The sequence below is a fragment of the Salmo salar genome, unplaced genomic scaffold, assembly GCF_905237065.1.
Source record: "Salmo salar unplaced genomic scaffold, Ssal_v3.1, whole genome shotgun sequence".
Lineage (NCBI taxonomy): Eukaryota > Metazoa > Chordata > Actinopteri > Salmoniformes > Salmonidae > Salmo > Salmo salar.
The window spans coordinates 40,001-62,500 of NW_025549943.1; the positions used below are offsets into that span (position 1 = coordinate 40,001).

General features: G+C 44.7%; 1 protein-coding gene across 1 annotated transcript in view; it reads left to right on the forward strand.

The window, feature by feature from the left end:
- LOC123739016 (receptor-type tyrosine-protein phosphatase delta-like) overlaps window positions 1–22,500 on the forward strand; it is a 36,318-nt gene that overhangs the window by 185 nt on the left and 13,633 nt on the right. Inside the window, exon 2 of the mRNA XM_045713606.1 lies at window positions 21,041–21,186. Within this exon, the coding sequence (XP_045569562.1) occupies window positions 21,041–21,186 (146 nt within the window). The remainder of the gene's footprint in view (window positions 1–21,040; window positions 21,187–22,500) is intronic.

A 22,500-nucleotide genomic window follows, 5' to 3' on the forward strand; every position in this document is an offset into this window, starting at 1 on the left:
TGAGTGAGTGATGCTGAATGGATATGATTACCCCCTTGGCCAACCCCCTCTATCTCTCTCTGTCTCTCTCTCTTGCTGTCTCTCTCTGTCTCTCTCTCTCTCTCTGTCTCTCTCTCTCTCTTGCTGTCTCTCTCTGTCTCTCTCTCTCGCTGTCTCTCTCTCTCGCTGTCTCTCTCTGTCTCTCTCGCTGTCTCTCTCTGTCTCTCTCTCTCTGTCTCTCTCTCTCTCGCTGTCTCTCTCTGTCTCTCTCTCGCTGTCTCTCTCTGTCTCTCTCTCTCTCTCTCTCTGTCTCTCTCTCTCTCGCTGTCTCTCTCTCTGTCTCTCTCTCTCTGTCTCTCTCTCTCGCTCTCTCTCTGTCTCTCTCGCTCTCTGTCTCTCTCTCTCTGTCTCCCTCTGTCTCTCTCTATCTCTCTTCTGATGATGGAGGTCACAAGGCAAAGTATGAGCGAAAGAGGGAGAGGGAAGGAGAGGAAGGGAAGGGAGATGAGAAAGAGAGAGACACCAAGACTAAGAGAGAGGGAGGAGAGGAAGGGAGGAGAGCGAGCCCAGGGCTAAGAGAGGGGGAAGAGAGGATGGGAGGAGAGGGAGACACCAGGGCTAAGAGAGAGGGAGGAGAGGAAGGGAGGAGGAGGAAGGAGAGGAAGGGAGGAGAGAGAGAGACCAGGGCTAAGAGAGAGGGAAGAGAGGAAGGGAGGAGGAGGAAGGAGAGGAAGGGAGGAGAGAGAGAGACCAGGGCTAAGAGAGAGGGAGGAGAGGAAGGGATGAGGAGGAAGGAGAGGAAGGGAGGAGAGAGAGAGCCCAGGGCTAAGAGAGGGGGAAGAGAGGATGGGAGGAGAGGGAGACACCAGGGCTAAGAGAGAGGGAGGAGAGGAAGGGAGGAGGAGGAAGGAGAGGAAGGGAGGAGAGAGAGAGACCAGGGCTAAGAGAGAGGGAAGAGAGGAAGGGAGGAGAGAGAGAGACCAGGGCTAAGAGAGAGGGAGGAGAGGAAGGGAGGAGGAAGGAGAGGAAGGGAGGAGAGAGAGAGACCAGGGCTAAGAGAGAGGGAGGAGAGGAAGGGAGGAGGAGGAAGGAGAAGAAGGGAGGAGAGGGAAGGAGAGAGAGAAAATTCCCAAAGCAATGAATTTAACTGTATTGATTTTGTTATTACATTTGAGAAAAAGAACACAGCATTAGCTAAGGAAAAATGCATAGAATTGAATTGCCGGAAATTAGCTTCTCAGCTCCATGGAGAAATCACTGCCAAGATGGAGGTTGTCACACACACCACCTATGTTGATCTTTAGAGACAGAGAGAGAGAGAGAGAGAGAGACAGAGGGAGAGAGAGAGACAGAGACTGAGAGAGACAGAGAGAGAGAGAGAGAGACAGAGGGAGAGAGAGAGAGACAGAGAGAGACAGAGACAGAGAGAGAGAGAGAGAGAGAGAGAGAGACAGACAGACAGACAGACAGACAGACAGACAGACAGACAGACAGACAGACAGACAGACAGACAGACAGACAGACAGACAGACAGACAGACAGACAGACAGACAGACAGACAGACAGACAGACAGAGGGGGGTAACAGGGTTGACTTGTTATTCTAGTCTGTCTGTCTGTCTGTCTCTGGGTAACAGGGTTGACTTGTTATTCTAGTCTGTCTGTCTGTCTCTGGGTAACAGAGTTGACTTGTTATTCTAGTCTGTCTGTCTGTCTCTGGGTAACAGGGTTGACTTGTTATTCTAGTCTGTCTGTCTCTGGGTAACAGGGTTGACTTGTTATTCTAGTCTGTCTGTCTCTGGGTAACAGAGTTGACTTGTTATTCTAGTCTGTCTGTCTGTCTCTGGGTAACAGGGTTGACTTGTTATTCTAGTCTGTCTGTCTGTCTCTGGGTAACAGAGTTGACTTGTTATTCTAGTCTGTCTGTCTGTGGGTAACAGAGTTGACTTGTTATTCTAGTCTGTCTGTCTGTCTCTGGGTAACAGGGTTGACTTGTTATTCTAGTCTGTCTGTCTGTCTGTCTCTGGGTAACAGGGTTGACTTGTTATTCTAGTCTGTCTGTCTCTGGGTAACAGGGTTGACTTGTTATTCTAGTCTGTCTGTCTCTGGGTAACAGGGTTGACTTGTTATTCTAGTCTGTCTGTCTCTGGGTAACAGGGTTGACTTGTTATTCTAGTCTGTCTGTCTCTGGGTAACAGGGTTGACTTGTTATTCTAGTCTGTCTGTCTGTCTCTGGGTAACAGAGTTGACTTGTTATTCTAGTCTGTCTGTCTGTCTCTGGGTAACAGGGTTGACTTGTTATTCTAGTCTGTCTGTCTGTCTCTGGGTAACAGAGTTGACTTGTTATTCTAGTCTGTCTGTCTGTCTCTGGGTAACAGGGTTGACTTGTTATTCTAGTCTGTCTGTCTCTGGGTAACAGGGTTGACTTGTTATTCTAGTCTGTCTGTCTGTCTGTCTCTGGGTAACAGGGTTGACTTGTTATTCTAGTCTGTCTGTCTCTGGGTAACAGGGTTGACTTGTTATTCTAGTCTGTCTGACTGTCTCTGGGTAACAGGGTTGACTTGTTATTCTAGTCTGTCTGTCTGTCTGTCTCTGGGTAACAGGGTTGACTTGTTATTCTAGTCTGTCTGTCTGTCTCTGGGTAACAGAGTTGACTTGTTATTCTAGTCTGTCTGTCTGTGGGTAACAGGGTTGACTTGTTATTCTAGTCTGTCTGTCTCTGGGTAACAGGGTTGACTTGTTATTCTAGTCTGTCTGTCTCTGGGTAACAGGGTTGACTTGTTATTCTAGTCTGTCTGTCTGTCTGTCTCTGGGTAACAGAGTTGACTTGTTATTCTAGTCTGTCTGTCTGTCTCTGGGTAACAGGGTTGACTTGTTATTCTAGTCTGTCTGTCTCTGGGTAACAGGGTTGACTTGTTATTCTAGTCTGTCTGTCTGTCTGTCTCTGGGTAACAGAGTTGACTTGTTATTCTAGTCTGTCTGTCTGTCTCTGGGTAACAGGGTTGACTTGTTATTCTAGTCTGTCTGTCTGTGGGTAACAGAGTTGACTTGTTATTCTAGTCTGTCTGTCTGTGGGTAACAGAGTTGACTTGTTATTCTAGTCTGTCTGTCTGTCTCTGGGTAACAGGGTTGGCTTGTTATTCTAGTCTGTCTGTCTGTGGGTAACAGGGTTGACTTGTTATTCTAGTCTGTCTGTCTCTGGGTAACAGGGTTGACTTGTTATTCTAGTCTGTCTGTCTCTGGGTAACAGAGTTGACTTGTTATTCTAGTCAGTCTGTCTCTGGGTAACAGGGTTGACTTGTTATTCTAGTCTGTCTGTCTGTCTGTCTCTGGGTAACAGGGTTGACTTGTTATTCTAGTCTGTCTGTCTCTGGGTAACAGGGTTGACTTGTTATTCTAGTCTGTCTGTCTGTCTCTGGGTAACAGGGTTGACTTGTTATTCTAGTCTGTCTGTCTGTCTGTCTCTGGGTAACAGGGTTGACTTGTTATTCTAGTCTGTCTGTCTGTCTCTGGGTAACAGAGTTGACTTGTTATTCTAGTCTGTCTGTCTGTGGGTAACAGGGTTGACTTGTTATTCTAGTCTGTCTGTCTCTGGGTAACAGGGTTGACTTGTTATTCTAGTCTGTCTGTCTCTGGGTAACAGGGTTGACTTGTTATTCTAGTCGTCTGTCTGTCTCTGGGTAACAGAGTTGACTTGTTATTCTAGTCTGTCTGTCTGTCTGTCTCTGGGTAACAGAGTTGACTTGTTATTCTAGTCTGTCTGTCTGTCTCTGGGTAACAGGGTTGACTTGTTATTCTAGTCTGTCTGTCTGTCTCTGGGTAACAGGGTTGACTTGTTATTCTAGTCTGTCTGTCTCTGGGTAACAGAGTTGACTTGTTATTCTAGTCTGTCTGTCTGTGGGTAACAGGGTTGACTTGTTATTCTAGTCTGTCTGTCTGTCTCTGGGTAACAGGGTTGACTTGTTATTCTAGGTCTGTCTGTCTCTGGGTAACAGAGTTGACTTGTTATTCTAGTCTGTCTGTCTGTCTCTGGGTAACAGGGTTGACTTGTTATTCTAGTCTGTCTGTCTGTCTCTGGGTAACAGGGTTGACTTGTTATTCTAGTCAGTCTGTCTCTGGGTAACAGGGTTGACTTGTTATTCTAGTCTGTCTGTCTGTCTCTGGGTAACAGGGTTGACTTGTTATTCTAGTCTGTCTGTCTGTCTCTGGGTAACAGGGTTGTCTTGTTATTCTAGTCTGTCTGTCTCTGGGTAACAGGGTTGACTTGTTATTCTAGTCTGTCTGTCTGTCTGTTGGGTAACAGAGTTGACTTGTTATTCTAGTCTGTCTGTCTCTGGGTAACAGGGTTGACTTGTTATTCTAGTCTGTCTGTCTCTGGGTAACAGAGTTGACTTGTTATTCTAGTCTGTCTGTCTGTCTGTCTCTGGGTAACAGGGTTGGCTTGTTATTCTAGTCTGTCTGTCTGTCTGCTCTGGGTAACAGAGTTGACTTGTTATTCTAGTCTGTCTGTCTCTGGGTAACAGGGTTGACTTGTTATTCTAGTCTGTCTGTCTGTCTGTCTCTGGGTAACAGGGTTGACTTGTTATTCTATCGTCTGTCTGTCTGTCTCTGGGTAACAGAGTTGACTTGTTATTCTAGTCTGTCTGTCTGTCTCTGGGTAACAGAGTTGACTTGTTATTCTAGTCTGTCTGTCTGTCTCTGGGTAACAGAGTTGACTTGTTATTCTAGTCTGTCTGTCTGTCTCTGGGTAACAGGGTTGACTTGTTATTCTAGTCTGTCTGTCTGTCTCTGGGTAACAGGGTTGACTTGTTATTCTAGTCTGTCTGTCTGTCTGTGGGTAACAGGGTTGACTTGTTATTCTAGGGTCTGTCTGTCTCTGGGTAACAGGGTTGACTTGTTATTCTAGTCTGTCTGTCTCTGGGTAACAGGGTTGACTTGTTATTCTAGTCTGTCTGTCTCTGGGTAACAGAGTTGACTTGTTATTCTAGTCTGTCTGTCTCTGGGTAACAGGGTTGACTTGTTATTCTCGACACGCTCTCAGTTTTCCACCACAAAACACCAGAAAAGAGTTAAAAAGAGTAGAACCAGCTCATCTGCTTTAACGCTGCGATGATTTGACTATTAGATGTAAAAATGTATTTGGAAAAATAATATTTTTAAAGTAATATTTTCATCATATTAAAAAGGAGAGTTCAGTTCACGTAAACAGGGTTGACCTTAATAAAAATGAGCACAGATGTAAACAAGTCAGTAATCTCATCATCTTCAGAAAGGACTTTTTGTGAAAGTAACAAGATAACTAGGGATTTACAGTGATGGAGGAAGACTTGGCAGACCTTTTTCTTTGGGGGGGTTTAAGTGGGTTCAAATCTTCATAGAAACACACAGAGGCACAATGTCACTTTATTCATATTACAAATATTTATTGAATTTTCTATGTGGTCTCTTTTAAAGGGCACTTCATTTAATCTAACAGGCTTTTAAATGCCATCCTGGAGCACCATTTCTACTTAACCATATCAAAGGGAAGAGAAAGGTCATCATTTGGTGGTAAGGACCCATCTAATAGTACATCTGATAGAGCATATTGAACTGAAAGGACACATTATATCTAACGAGTCTTAATGACACCTTTTATAAAGCTTCGTAAGGCTTACGTATATTATCTCGGCTAACCGGTGCCCCCGCACAAAACAAAGATTCACACCCCTTTACTTTTTCCACATTTTGTTGTCTATTTATTATAATTCACATTTCCTGTTGCTGCAGGATTATTTTCCTGCTGTGGGATGAAGGGTCAGAGTCATAAGGTCATTTGTTTTGATCATGTGACCTGATAAGGAACAACTCTGGGTGATTCAAATCTCATCTGTAGGATAAGCAAAGAGCTGGTCTCATGACATGTAATCACACACACCCATACACACGCACACACACACCCACACCCATACACACACACACACACACCCACACACACACACACACACACACACACACACACACACACACACACACACACACACACACACACACACACACACACACACACACACACACACACACAGTGTAATCTGAGGATTGCATGTAATCAAAACGCTGTATGTTGATCTCGGTGTGCCTCTCCTGTCGTCACGGTCACTTCTCACACATCTGCCATCATAATACATCATCAAATCAAATGTTATTTGTCACATTTTTTTACCTTTATTTTACTAGGCAGGTCAGTTAACAACAAATTCTTATTTTCAATGACGGCCTAGGAACAGTGGGTTAACTGCCTTGTTCAGGGGCAGAACGACAGATTTGTACCTTGTCAGTTCGGGGATTCGATCTTGCAACCTTTCGGTTACTAGTCCAACGTTCTAACCACTAGGCAGCCTGCCGCCCCGGCGCCGAATACAACAGGTGTAGACCTTACAGTGAAATACTTACTTACAAGCCCTTAATCAACCATGTAGTTCAAGAAATAGAGTTAAGTACATATTTACCAAATAAACTAAAGTTAAACATTTAATAAAAATAGCACAATAAAATAACAATACTGAGGCTATAAACAGGGGCTACCTAGTGTGGGTGTACAGGTTAGAGGTCATTTGTACATGTAGGTAGGGGTAAAGTGACTATGCATAGATAATAAACAGGAAGTAGCAGCAGTGTAAATGTACATGTAGGTAGGGGTAAAGTGACTGTGCATAGATAATAAACAGGAAGTAGCAGCAGTGTAAATGTACATGTAGGTAGAGGTAAAGGGACTGTGCATAGATAATAAACAGGGAGTAGCAGCAGTGTAAATGTACATGTAGGTAGGGGTGAAGGGACTATGCATAGATAATAAACAGGGAGTAGCAGCAGTGTAAATGTACATGTAGGTAGGGGTGAAGGGACTATGCATAGATAATAAACAGGAAGTAGCAGCAGTGTAAATGTACATGTAGGTAGGGGTGTAGGGACTATGCATAGATAATAAACAGGAAGTAGCAGCAGTGTAAATGTACATGTAGGTAGGGGTGAAGGGACTATGCATAGATAATAAACAGGAAGTAGCAGCAGTGTAAATGTACATGTAGGTAGGGGTGAAGGGACTATGCATAGATAATAAACAGGAAGTAGCAGCAGTGTAAATGTACATGTAGGTAGGGGTGAAGGGACTATGCATAGATAATAAACAGGAAGTAGCAGCAGTGTAAATGTACATGTAGGTAGGGGTGTAGTGACTATGCATAGATAATAAACAGGAAGTAGCAGCAGTGTAAATGTACATGTAGGTAGGGGTGAAGGGACTATGCATAGATAATAAACAGGAAGTAGCAGCAGTGTAAATGTACATGTAGGTAGGGGTGAAGGGACTATGCATAGATAATAAACAGGAAGTAGCAGCAGTGTAAATGTACATGTAGGTAGGGGTGAAGGGACTATGCATAGATAATAAACAGGAAGTAGCAGCAGTGTAAATGTACATGTAGGTAGGGGTGTAGTGACTATGCATAGATAATAAACAGGAAGTAGCAGCAGTGTAAAAACAACGGCGGGGGGAAGGGGGGGTCTTCCTCTGACACCGCCTAGTATAGAGGTCGCCTGGTATTGAGAAGCTTGGCACCAGTGATGTACAGAGCCGTACGCACTACCCTCTGTAGACAGTCATGAAGAGGGCACGACAAACCCTATTACCCTTCAGGAGACTGAAAAGATTTGGCATGGGTCCTCAGATACTCAAAAGGTTCTACAGCTGCACCATCGAGAGCATCCTGACTGGTTGCATCACTGCCTGGTATGGCAACTGCTCGGCCTCTGACCTCAAGGCACTACAGAGGGTAGTGCGTACGGCTCAGTGCATCACTGGGGCCAAGCTTCCTGCCACCCAGGACCTCTATACCAGGTGGTGTCAGAGGAAGGCTCAACAATTGTCAAAGACTCCAGCCACCCTAGTCAGACTGTTCTCTCTGCTACCACACGGCAAGCAGTACCAGAGCGCCAAGTCTAGGTCCAAAAGGCTTCTTAACAGCTTCTACCCAGAAGCCATAAGACTCCTGAACATCTAGTCAAATGGCTACCCAGACTATTCGCATTGCCCCCCCTCCCCCCCCCCACCTTCTACGGTGCTGCTTCTCTCTGTTATTATCTATGCATAGTCACTTTAATAACTCAACCTACATGTACATATTACCTCAATTAGCTCGACACCGGTGCCCCGCACATTGACACATTGACTCTGTACCGCTACCCCCTGTATATAGCCTCCACATTGACTCTACTGGTACCCCCCTGTATATAGCCTCCACATTGACTCTGTACTGGTACCCCCTGTATATAGCCTCCACATTGACTCTGTACCGGTACCCCCTGTATATAGCCTCCACATTGACTCTGTACCTGTACCCCAGTATATAGCCTACACATTGACTCTGTACCGGTACCCCCTGTATATAGCCTCCACATTGACTCTGTACCGGTAACCTCCTGTATATAGCCTCCACATTGACTCTGTACCGGTACCCCCTGTATATAGCCTCCACATTGACTCTGTACCGGTAACCTCCTGTATATAGCCTCCACATTGACTCTGTACCGGTACCCCCTGTATATAGCCTCCACATTGATTCTGTACCGGTACCCCCTGTATATAGCCTCCACATTGACTCTGTACCGGTACCCCCTGTATATAGCCTCCACATTGACTCTGTACCGGTACCCCCTGTATATAGCCTCCACATTGACTCTGTACCGGTACCCCCTGTATATAGCCTCCACATTGACTCTGTACCGGTACCCCCTGTATATAGCCTCCACATTGACTCTGTACCGGTACCCCCTGTATATAGCCTCCACATTGACTCTGTACCGCTACCCCCTGTATATAGCCTCCACATTGACTCTGTACCGCTACCCCCTGTATATAGCCTCCACATTGACTCTGTACCGGTACCCCCTGTATATAGCCTCCACATTGACTCTGTACCGGTACCCCCTGTATATAGCCTCCACATTGACTCTGTACCGGTACCCCCTGTATATAGCCCACCTATTGTTATTTACTGCTGCTCTTTAATTATTTGTTATTCTTATCTCTTACTTTTTTGGGCGTATTTTTTTAAAACTGCATTGCTGGTTAAGGGCTTGTAAGTAAGCATTTCACTGTAAGGTCTACACCTGTTGTATTCAGCGCATGTGAGAAATTGATTTGATTTGAATTAGTCTCCAGTCTCCAGCTACACTAGTAGGACCTGATCAACCCTCTGAATTAGTCTCCAGCTACACTAATAGGACCTGATCAACCCTCTGAATTAGTCTCCAGCTACACTAGTAGGACCTGATCAACCCTCTGAATTAGTCTCCAGCTACACTAATAGGACCTGATCAACCCTCTGAATTAGTCTCCAGCTACACTAGTAGGACCTGATCAACCCTCTGAATTAGTCTCCAACTACACTAATAGGACCTGATCAACCCTCTGAATTAGTCTCCAGCTACACTAGTAGGACCTGATCAACCCTCTGAATTAGTCTCCAGCTACACTAGTAGGACCTGATCAACCCTCTGAATTAGTCTCCAGCTACACTAGTAGGACCTGATCAACCCTCTGAATTAGTCTCCAGCTACACTAGTAGGACCTGATCAACCCTCTGAATTAGTCTCCAGCTACACTAGTAGGACCTGATCAACCCTCTGAATTAGTCTCCAGCTACACTAGTAGGACCTGATTAACCCTCTTAATTAGTCTCCAGCTACACTAGTAGGACCTGATCAACCGTGAAAACGTGATATTGGCCTACGCTACGTAGCCTCTTGTTTTGACAGATATTAGTTCTGCTTGGGAACCTGTGAACTGCAGCCCATGAGATTCTCCTCGGAATGCAGTAATAATGGAGCTAGAACTTTTCGATTACAATTACCTCACAATGACTTGAATACTGGAATAGGGGATTTTTCTTCATTAGCCATTAATGCTAATGATAAAAACACGGGGGATTAGAGTAGGTGTACGTTCCTAATGGCACCCTATTCCCTATATAGTGCACTACTTTTGACCAGGGCCCATAGAGTAGTAAGAAATAGGGTGTCATTTGTGATGCAAGCCTACTGTAGCTATATAACAGCTAGTGTGGTGTAGGCCACGGGGATGTGAAACTCTCTCTGGGTTCTATCTGTTCTCTGCCTGCTCAACTAGCCCTTTCTGCCCTGAGAGGCAGCAGGAGGAAGCTATTAGCGATTAGCATTGCAGTGCTCCAATCCGCAAACTAATGCAACATGACTTAGCGTTAGCTTAGCATTAGCTTAGCGTGTGCACCCATCCGTGAGTAATACGGGCCCGGTTAGCGTTAGCTTAGCTTTAGCTTAGCGTGTGCACCCACCCGAAAGTAATTGGCCCTGACTAACGCTGAAGGAAGAAAAACATTCAGTTGAATAGGGAAGCCTGAGTCTGACCTATTAAGCGATGGAGCCAACGGCTAACCCATGTGTTAGTAATGATGGCTTGCGTACAAAGAAGCCTTTATTTCATTATTTGATTAACTAATGCCCCCTTTTTTCTTGTTTCTAACAAATTAACTCTGATTAATTCAACACGGACCAAACCTCAGGCGTTACAGAACTAGGCTACGTCAAGCGCTAAGTGGTACACTAATTGGACAGACGGGAGAATTGGCGGAAGCAATGTGCGTTTTTGTTTTTTTTCTTCATATTTTAGGTGTTATCGAATCGTTAGATGTTGGATGTCACTGTTGAACTGCTACTTGGCGTATTCTACCGGAGAGTAGCTGTGTGTCCCTAGATAGATGGGCTTTCAAGACAATGGATGGGAAATGGATGGAAATAATTGTGCTGGAAGCAGAAACAGATCTGTTGTAGATGAATACAAAACAGTTTATTTATATGAATATTTATGCTTTATTTTACAAGGGATACCTGGTCAAATGACACCATAGAGATACATAGAGTATAACACTATGTAGACTACATAACAGTTGTTCAAGTAGCGAAGGTGTTGATGGGATCTCATCTCAACCATAGTTTGAGGTGGATCCAATATGATTAGGAATCTCATTAGTTGTTAATTTTGCTCCTAGTTTGCCTTGTTTGAGGCTGATGTGGTTTAAGTTATGTGTTGTCTGAAGCAAGGCGTGTGCCCATAGTAGATCAGTAGAACTGGACTGGGCCAAACACTGGGATTGGCCTCATTTCTCAATGTGTCCAACATGACTCTGTGCTCATATTGAAAATGATCATTTCTATGTGTGTGTGTGTGTGTGTGTGTGTGTGTGTGTGTGTGTGTGTGTGTGTGTGTGTGTGTGTGTCTCTCTCTCTCTCTCTCTCTCTCTCTCTCTCTCTCTCTCTCTCTCTCTCTCTCTCTCTCTCTCTGTCTCTCTCTGTCGCTCTCTCGTCTCTTTCTCTCTCTCTTATGTTATGTAGATTGCACTATATACAGTATACTGTATTATACTACAATATACATCCCACTGTACTGCATTATACTACAATATACATCCACTATATACAGTAGACTACAATATATATTTCACTATACACAGTATACTACATTATACATCCCACTATATACAGTATACTGCATTATACTACAATATACATCCCACTATATGCAGTATACTACAAAATACATTCCACTGTATACAATGTACTACAGTATACATCCCACTATATACAGTATACTGCAGTATACTTAAGTAATAATGCATGATAAGGGGTGTGGTATACGGCCAATATACCACGGCTAAGGGCTGTTCTTAAGCACGACGCAACGCGGAGTGCCTTGATACAGCCCTTAGCCGTGGTATATTGGCCATATATCACAAACACCCTGCGGTGCCTTATTGCTATAATAAACTGGTTACCAACATAATTAGAGCAGTAAAAATACATATTTTGTCATACCCGTGGTATATGGTCTGATATACCACGGCTGTCAGGCAGTCAGCATTCAGGGCTCGAACAACCCAGTTTATAATTCAATATACATCCCACTACTGTACAGTTATTTCGGAAAGTATTCAGACCCCTTGACTTTTTCTCCCAAAAATTATGTAAAACATTTCCTCATCAATCTACAACACAATACCCCATAATGACATCACAATACCCCATAATGACATCACAATACCCCATAATGACAAAGAGAAAAGCGGGTTTTTATAAATGTTTGCAAATATATTTTAATTTTTTTTTTAACAGAAATACCTTATTTACATAAGTATTCAGACCTTTTGCTATGAGACTCCAAATTAAACTCAATTTCATCCTGTTTCCATTCATCATCCTTGGTGTTTCTACAACTTGATTGGAGTCCACCTGTGATAAATTCAATTGATTGGACGTGTTTGGAAAGGCACACACCTGTCTATATAAGGTCCCACAGTTGACAGTGCATGTCAGAGCAGAAACCAAACCATGATGTTGAAGGAATTGTCCGTAGAGCTCCGAGACAGGATTGTGTCGAGGCACAGATCAAATTTTTGCAGCATTGAAGGTCCCCAAGAACACAGTGGCCTCCATCATTCTTAAATGGAAGAAGTTTGGAACCACCAAGACTTTCCCGAATGCCCAGTGATAAATGACGTGTAGAGATACTGTCTGAAGGCTCTTTCCCACTAGTAAAGCCCAGTGATAAATGACGTGTAGAGATACTGTCTGAAGGCTCTTTCCCACTAGTAAAGCCCAGTGATAAATGACGTGTAGAGATGCTGTCTGAAGGCTCTTTCCCACTAGTAAAGCCCAGTGATAAATGACGTGTAGAGATACTGTCTGAAGGCTCTTTCCCACTAGTAAAGCCCAGTGATAAATGACGTGTAGAGATACTGTCTGAAGGCCCTTTCCCACTAGTAAAGCCCAGTGATAAATGACGTGTAGAGATACTGTCTGAAGGCTCTTTCCCACTAGTAAAGCCCAGTGATAAATGACGTGTAGAGATACTGTCTGAAGGCTCTTTCCCACTAGTAAAGCCCAGTGATAAATGATGTGTAGAGATACTGTCTGAAGGCTCTTTCCCACTAGTAAAGCCCAGTGATAAATGACGTGTAGAGATACTGTCTGAAGGCCCTTTCCCACTAGTAAAGCCCAGTGATAAATGACGTGTAGAGATACTGTCTGAAGGCCCTTTCCCACTAGTAAAGCCCAGTGATAAATGACGTGTAGAGATACTGTCTGAAGGCTCTTTCCCACTAGTAAAGCCCAGTGATAAATGACGTGTAGAGATACTGTCTGAAGGCTCTTTCCCACTAGTAAAGCCCAGTGATAAATGACGTGTAGAGATACTGTCTGAAGGCTCTTTCCCACTAGTAAAGCCCAGTGATAAATGACGTGTAGAGATGCTGTCTGAAGGCTCTTTCCCACTAGTAAAGCCCAGTGATAAATGACGTGTAGAGATGCTGTCTGAAGGCTCTTTCCCACTAGTAAAGCCCAGTGATAAATGACGTGTAGAGATGCTGTCTGAAGGCCCTTTCCCACTAGTAAAGCCCAGTGATAAATGACGTGTAGAGATGCTGTCTGAAGGCTCTTTCCCACTAGTAAAGCCCAGTGATAAATGATGTGTAGAGATACTGTCTGAAGGCCCTTTCCCACTAGTAAAGCCCAGTGATAAATGATGTGTAGAGATGCTGTCTGAAGGCTCTTTCCCACTAGTAAAGCCCAGTGATAAATGACGTGTAGAGATACTGTCTGAAGGCCCTTTCCCACTAGTAAAGCCCAGTGATAAATGACGTGTAGAGATGCTGTCTGAAGGCTCTTTCCCACTAGTAAAGCCCAGTGATAAATGACGTGTAGAGATACTGTCTGAAGGCTCTTTCCCACTAGTAAAGCCCAGTGATAAATGATGTGTAGAGATGCTGTCTGAAGGCCCTTTCCCACTAGTAAAGCCCAGTGATAAATGATGTGTAGAGATGCTGTCTGAAGGCTCTTTCCCACTAGTAAAGCCCAGTGATAAATGACGTGTAGAGATACTGTCTGAAGGCTCTTTCCCACTAGTAAAGCCCAGTGATAAATGACGTGTAGAGATACTGTCTGAAGGCTCTTTCCCACTAGTAAAGCCCAGTGATAAATGATGTGTAGAGATACTGTCTGAAGGCCCTTTCCCACTAGTAAAGCCCAGTGATAAATGACGTGTAGAGATACTGTCTGAAGGCCCTTTCCCACTAGTAAAGCCCAGTGATAAATGACGTGTAGAGATACTGTCTGAAGGCCCTTTCCCACTAGTAAAGCCCAGTGATAAATGACGTGTAGAGATACTGTCTGAAGGCTCTTTCCCACTAGTAAAGCCCAGTGATAAATGACGTGTAGAGATACTGTCTGAAGGCTCTTTCCCACTAGTAAAGCCCAGTGATAAATGACGTGTAGAGATACTGTCTGAAGGCTCTTTCCCACTAGTAAAGCCCAGTGATAAATGACGTGTAGAGATACTGTCTGAAGGCTCTTTCCCACTAGTAAAGCCCAGTGATAAATGACGTGTAGAGATACTGTCTGAAGGCCCTTTCCCTAACGACCTGTCTGTTCTAACACTCTAAGTCTGTGTAATGTCCAAACACTAAGGACCTCTCATCTCATTTTGTTCTGTCTGTTCTCTGTTGTTATCTTCTAGGGTTAGGAGATACAGAACCTAAGCTCTCTCTCTCACTCACTATCTCTCTGTCCTTTCCTACCCTCCTGGGGAGAGAGAGAGAGAGAGAGAGAGAGAGAGAGAGAGAGATGCACATGAGATCCAGAGAGAGGGAGAGATGCACATGAGATACAGAGAGAGGGAGAGATAAAATGCAGGTAGAGAGAGAGGGAGAGATAAAATGCAGATAGAGAGAGAGGGAGAGATAAAATGCAGATAGAGAGATTGGGGTGCAGAGAGAGAGAAAGTGTGGAGCATACAGAAGCTCCTCTTCTCAGAAGTAGAGAGAGAAGGAAGAGAGAGAGATTGTATGGAGCATACGGGAGGGAGCTCCCCTCTCATTAAGTCTCACCCTGAGAGAGAAGGGGAGGATGAGAGGTGGAGAGAAAGGAGGAGGGGAAGAAAGGGCAGAGAGGGTCACAAAGGGACGGAGAAGGGGGAGGAAGATTGCATGTGTCTAGAGGGGGAGAGAAACGGAGTGATGGGGAGAAAAGAGGGGTACATGTAACCTGGTTCAGATTATCAATCAACCTAGCAGTTACTGACAGAATAGGAATGTAATCATCAACATGTATTTATCACATCTTTACTAATTCTGCAGAAATGTGCTTGAAAGCAGAATCCAGATCCATTGAATGTAATGATCATGATACAGCAGCCATATCTAGGAAAACCAAAGTTCCAAAGGCTGGGCCTAATATAGTGTATGAGAGGTCATCCAATACATTTTTTTTTGTGATTCCTATGTTGATGTAAAGAATATTTGTTGGTCTGTGGTGTGTAATGAGAAGCAAACAGACGTTGCACCTGACACATTTATGACATTTCTTATCCCAGTTACTAATAAGCACCCATTACGAAAAATACAGTAAAAACTGTTAAATCCCAGTGGATTGATGAGGAATTGAAATAAATGGTATGGTTGAGAGGGATGAGGCAAAATAAATGGCTGCACAATCGATTGGCAAACGTACTGCAAATTGAGAAATCATGTGACTAAACTGAACAAAAAGAGGAAGCTGTCATAATAGACAGGAAGTAATGAGGATCCATAATAAACCCCAGGAAGAGTAGCTGCTGCCTTGGCAGGAACTAATGGGGATCCATAATAAACCCCAGGAAGAGTAGCTGCTGCCTTGGCAGGAACTAATGGGGATCCATAATAAACTCCAGGAAGAGTAGCTGCTGCCTTGGCAGGAACTAATGGGGATCCATAATAAACCCCAGGAAGAGTAGCTGCTGCCTTGGCAGGAACTAATGTAGGCGCTTAGCAGGAACGAATGGGGATCCATAATAAACCCCAGGAAGAGTAGCTGCTGCCTTGGCAGGAACTAATGGGGATCCATAATAAACCCCAGGAAGAGTAGCTGCTGCCTTGGCAGGAACTAATGGGGATCCATAATAAACCCCAGGAAGAGTAGCTGCTGCCTTGGCAGGAACTAATGTAGCTGCTGCCTTGGCAGGAACGAATGGGGATCCATAATAAACCCCAGGAAGAGTAGCTGCTGCCTTGGCAGGAACTAATGGGGATCCATAATAAACCCCAGGAAGAGTAGCTGCTGCCTTGGCAGGAACTAATGGGGATCCATAATAAACCCCAGGAAGAGTAGCTGCTTGTCACGTCCTGACCAGTAAAATATGTTATTTGTTATTGTAGTTTCGTCAGGGGCGTGGCAAGGGGGTTATTGGAGGTCGTTCCCAAAACTAACATAGAAATAGAAAAACTAGAAAACCCACATAGAAAAGAAAACGTAGAACATAAACCAAAAACCCCGAAACACACAAAACAAACACCCCTGCCACGTCCTGACCAAACTACAATAACAAATAACCCCTTTTACTGGTCAGGACGTGACACTGCTGCCTTGGCATAATCAATACAAATACAAATGGTGGAGAAGAGCGAGACAGAATAGGTCAAAAATCTAAAACCTTTGTGGATTGAAAAACAAGAAATCTTTATTAAACTTTAAATTGAAAAAATAAAATATAAAAACTAGAGATGAGAGGAAAAGACAAATATAAAGACAGAATTAGGGCATAGATTGACAAGAGGAAAAGAGTGATGGAGATAGAGAAGGTGGGGATGGATGCTAGAGTGATGGAGATGGATAGAGAATGGGGAGAGAGAGAGAGAGAGAGAGAGAGAGAGAGAGAGAGAGACAGACAGACAGACAGACAGACAGACAGACAGACAGACAGACAGACAGACAGACAGACAGACAGACAGACAGACAGACAGACAGACAGACAGACAGACAGACAGACAGACAGACAGACAGACAGACAGACAGACAGACAGACAGACAGACAGACAGACAGACAGACAGACAGACAGACAGACAGACAGACGTCAGAACCCTGGCTTTACACTTTTCATTTGTTTTGTGGTTGAGAGATTAGTACACAGAATAAAGCAGAGATTCCCCCGCTCCTCACAGACAGAGATGCACGCACTGCATTCAGGTCTCGTAGTGAGGAAGGTGAGGGGGTAGCTCGGAACGCATTGTCCATATTTGGTATTACCGCTGGTTTGTCAGTTCTCTCTCCTCTTCCTCTCTCTATATCCTTCATCACCATCTCCTCTCTCTCTCCTTTCCCTTCTCCCTGTCCCACTAACTCTCTCACTCTCTCCCTCTTCAACCTTTCCTACTGTCTGTCTGTTTCTCTCCTCTCTCTCTCTCTCTTTCTCCCTCTCTCTCTCCCTCTCTCTCCTCTCCCTCTCTTTCTCCCTCTCTCTCCTCTCCCTCTCTCTCACTTTCTCGCTTTCTTTGTCTCTCTCTCTCTCTCTCTCTCTCTCCCTCTCTCCCTCTCCCTCTCCCTCTTCTTTTACATGGCAAAAAGCAATTTCTTTCTCTTTGTCGGCCAGGCGGTCTGTAAGCCCTTAAGTAGGGATTTTCTGCTGGGTCGGAATGGGAACACCATTAACCAGAGCTCTCGCTGACGATCCTGCCTTCCGTGACTGACGCACGACCGCCGGAATCTTTCATGTCATGTCCCAATCCACAGTGCTGTTGGACCGTGTGTGTGTGTGTGTGTGTGTGTGTGTGTGTGTGTGTGTGTGTGTGTGTGTGTGTGTGTGTGTGTGGGGGGGTTATGATATCGGTAACAACGATAGAAAGGCCTGGTATTAGTGTGCGCGTCAGGAGTAAGTCTTTATAAATCCTTTATGACCGAGAAAAAAACTCATATTAAGCTCCTTTTCTGATATGGGGACAGAGGAACAACATGGTACACACACGGAATACACACACAGCACACACACACAGCACACACACACGCAAAGCACACACACACGGAATACACACACAGCACACACACACGCAAAGCACACACACACAGAATACACACACAGCACACACACACGCAAAGCACACACACACAGAATACACACACAGCACACACACACGCAAAACACACACACACGGAATACACACACAGCACACACACACGCAAAGCACACACACACAGAATACACACACAGCACACACACACGCAAAGCACACACACACAGAATACACACACAGCACACACACACACACACAGAATACACACACACACACAACATTGGAACGAAACAAAATACACACACAAATCAGACACCCAACAGACATGCACATCCCTCCACACACTGTGTACAGCGGTATCTCTCTCTCCTTCTCTCAGCTCTGTGTACAGCGGTATCTATCTCTCCTTCTCTCAGCTCTGTGTACAGCGGTATCTCTCTCTCCTTCTCTCAGCTCTGTGTACAGTGGTATCTCTCTCTCCTTCTCTCAGCTCTGTGTACAGCGGTATCTCTCTCTCCTTCTCTCAGCTCTGTGTACAGCGGTATTCTCTCTCCTTCTCTCAGCTCTGTGTACAGCAGTATCTCTCTCTCCTTCTCTCAGCTCTGTGTACAGCGGTATCTCTCTCTCCTTCTCTCAGCTCTGTGTACAGCGGTATCTCTCTCTCCTTCTCTCAGCTCTGTGTACAGCGGTATCTCTCTCTCCTTCTCTCAGCTCTGTGTACAGCAGTATCTCTCTCTCCTTCTCTCAGCTCTGTGTACAGCGGTATCTCTCTCTCTCTTCTCTCAGCTCTGTGTACAGCGGTATCTCTCTCTCCTTCTCTCAGCTCTGTGTACAGCGGTATCTCTCTCTCCTTCTCTCAGCTCTGTGTACAGCAGTATCTCTCTCTCTCTTCTCTCAGCTCTGTGTACAGCAGTATCTCTCTCTCCTTCTCTCAGCTCTGTGTACAGCGGTATCTCTCTCTCCTTCTCTCAGCTCTGTGTACAGCGGTATCTCTCTCTCCTTCTCTCAGCTCTGTGTACAGCGGTATCTCTCTCTCTCTTCTCTCAGCTCTGTGTACAGCAGTATCTCTCTCTCCTTCTCTCAGCTCTGTGTACAGCGGTATCTCTCTCTCCTTCTCTCAGCTCTGTGTACAGCGGTATCTCTCTCTCCTTCTCTCAGCTCTGTGTACAGCAGTATCTCTCTCTCTCTTCTCTCAGCTCTGTGTACAGCAGTATCTCTCTCTCCTTCTCTCAGCTCTGTGTACAGCGGTATCTCTCTCTCCTTCTCTCAGCTCTGTGTACAGCGGTATCTCTCTCTCCTTCTCTCAGCTCTGTGTACAGCGGTATCTCTCTCTCCTTCTCTCAGCTCTGTGTACAGCGGTATCTCTCTCTCCTTCTCTCAGCTCTGTGTACAGCGGTATCTCTCTCTCCTTCTCTCAGCTCTGTGTACAGCAGTATCTCTCTCTCCTTCTCTCAGCTCTGTGTACAGTGGTATCTCTCTCTCTCTTCTCTCAGCTCTGTGTACAGCGGTATCTCTCTCTCTCCTTCTCTCAGCTCTGTGTACAGCGGTATCTCTCTCTCCTTCTCTCAGCTCTGTGTACAGCAGTATCTCTCTCTCCTTCTCTCAGCTCTGTGTACAGCGGTATCTCTCTCTCTCTTCTCTCAGCTCTGTGTACAGCAGTATCTCTCTCGCCTTCTCTCAGCTCTGTGTACAGCGGTATCTCTCTCTCCTTCTCTCAGCTCTGTGTACAGCGGTATCTCTCTCTCTCCTTCTCTCAGCTCTGTGTACAGCGGTATCTCTCTCTCTCTTCTCTCAGCTCTGTGTACAGCAGTATCTCTCTCTCCTTCTCTCAGCTCTGTGTACAGCGGTATCTCTCTCTCCTTCTCTCAGCTCTGTGTACAGCGGTATCTCTCTCTCCTTCTCTCAGCTCTGTGTACAGCGGTATCTCTCTCTCTCTTCTCTCAGCTCTGTGTACAGCAGTATCTCTCTCTCCTTCTCTCAGCTCTGTGTACAGCGGTATCTCTCTCTCCTTCTCTCAGCTCTGTGTACAGCGGTATCTCTCTCTCATTCTCTCAGCTCTGTGTACAGCGGTATCTCTCTCTCCTTCTCTCAGCTCTGTGTACAGCGGTATCTCTCTCTCCTTCTCTCAGCTCTGTGTACAGCAGTATCTCTCTCTCCTTCTCTCAGCTCTGTGTACAGCGGTATCTCTCTCTCCTTCTCTCAGCTCTGTGTACAGCGGTATCTCTCTCTCATTCTCTCAGCTCTGTGTACAGCGGTATCTCTCTCTCCTTCTCTCAGCTCTGTGTACAGCAGTATCTCTCTCTCCTTCTCTCAGCTCTGTGTACAGCGGTATCTCTCTCTCCTTCTCTCAGCTCTGTGTACAGCGGTATCTCTCTCTCATTCTCTCAGCTCTGTGTACAGCGGTATCTCTCTCTCCTTCTCTCAGCTCTGTGTACAGCAGTATCTCTCTCTCCTTCTCTCAGCTCTGTGTACAGCGGTATCTCTCTCTCCTTCTCTCAGCTCTGTGTACAGCGGTATCTCTCTCTCCTTCTCTCAGCTCTGTGTACAGCGGTATCTCTCTCTCCTTCTCTCAGCTCTGTGTACAGCGGTATCTCTCTCTCCTTCTCTCAGCTCTGTGTACAGCGGTATTCTCTCTCCTTCTCTCAGCTCTGTGTACAGCGGTATCTCTCTCTCTCCTTCTCTCCCTCCCCCTCCCTTCCACTCCCCTTCCTTTCTTTACACACCTGACCCCAGATCATTTACCACACACTACATCCCCTATTGTTGTTGTTGAAGAGGATGTTGTTGATGTTGTTGTTGTTGATGTTGTTTTGTCTCTAACCTAACCCTGTTGTTGTTGTTGATGTTGTTTTGTCTCTAACCTAACCCTGTTGTTGTTGTTGATGTTGTTGTTATTGATGTTGTTGTGTCTCTAACCTAACCCTGTTATTGTTGTTGATGTTGTTGTTGTTGATGTTGTTGTTGTTGTTGATGTTGTTGTTGTTGTTGACGTTGTTGTTGTTGTTGATGAGGATGTTGTTGATGTTGTTGTTGTTGATGTTGTTGTTGTTGATGTTGTTGTTGTTGATGTTGTTGTTGTTGATGTTGTTGATGAGGATGTTGTTGATGTTGTCGTTGTTGTTGTTGTTTATCTCCTTCTAACCCTGTTGTGTCGTTGTGTTTTCCTTCTTCTCCAGCGCCACCAAAGTTCACACGGACCCCAGAGGACCAGACCGGGGTGCAGGGAGGGGTTGCCTCCTTCGTCTGTCAGGCCACTGGAGACCCTCCGCCCAACATAGTCTGGAACAAGAAGGGCAAGAAGGTCCAGAACCAGAGATTTGAGGTGTGCAATTCATTAATACATCATTCATCATTCAATCAATCAGTCAGTCAGTCCATCATTCATCAATCAGTCAGTCAGTCAGTCCATCATTCATCAATCAATCAGTCAGTCAGTCCATCATTCATCAATCAGTCAGTCAGTCAGTCCATCAGTCAGTCAGTCCATCAATCATCAGTCAGTCCATCAATCAGTCAGTCAGTCAGTCAGTCAGTCAGTCAGTCCATCAATCATCAATCAGTCCTTCAGTCAGTCAGTCAGTCCATCAATCATCAATCAGTCCATCAATCAGTCAGTCAGTCAGTCCATCATTCATCAATCAATCAATCAGTCAGTCAGTCCATCAATCATCAATCAGTCCATCAGTCAGTAAGTCCATCAATCATCAATCAGTCCATCAATCAGTCAGTCAGTCAGTCCATCGATCATCAATCAATCAGTCAGTCAGTCCATCAATCATCAATCAGTCCGTCCGTCAGTCAGTCAGTCCATCAATCAGGTCAGTCAGTCAGTCAGTCAGTCAGTCAGTCAGTCAGTCAGTCAGTCCATCATTCATCAATCAATCAATCAGTCAGTCAGTCCATCATTCATCAATCAATCAATCAGTCAGTCAGTCCATCAATCATCAATCAGTCAATCAGTCAGTCAGTCAGTCCATCAATCATCAATCAGTCCATAAATCAGTCAGTCAGTCAGTCAGTCAATTTAAATGAAAAGGTAACAGATATACTGTTCTGAAAACAAACACGCACAATGTTTGAATCTTTGATTTGAGGTAAATAATACAATTCAGTGACCTGGGATTTGAGATAGTAGTGAAATTGTTCATATCAGACATTGGGAAAAAACTAAAATAAAACTAAATTCAATTGCTTTTTTTATGGTACGGCTTTCTTCAATGCCTAGACGCTCCTCTACCAAAGTTTATAACTGAAGCCTGGTCAACATGATCCATGTTATTATAACTGAAGCCTGGTCTACATGATCCATGTTATTATAACTGAAGCCTGGTCAACATGATCCATCTGTTATTATAACTGAAGCCTGGTCAACATGATCCATGTTATTATAACTGAAGCCTGGTCTACATGATCCATGTTATTATAACTGAAGCCTGGTCAACATGATCCATGTTATTATAACTGAAGCCTGGTCAACATGATCCATGTTATTATAACTGAAGCCTGGTCAACATGATCCATGTTATTATAACTGAAGCCTGGTCAACATGATCCATGTTATTATAACTGAAGCCTGGTCAACATGATCCATCTGTTATTATAACTGAAGCCTGGTCAACATGATCCATCTGTTATT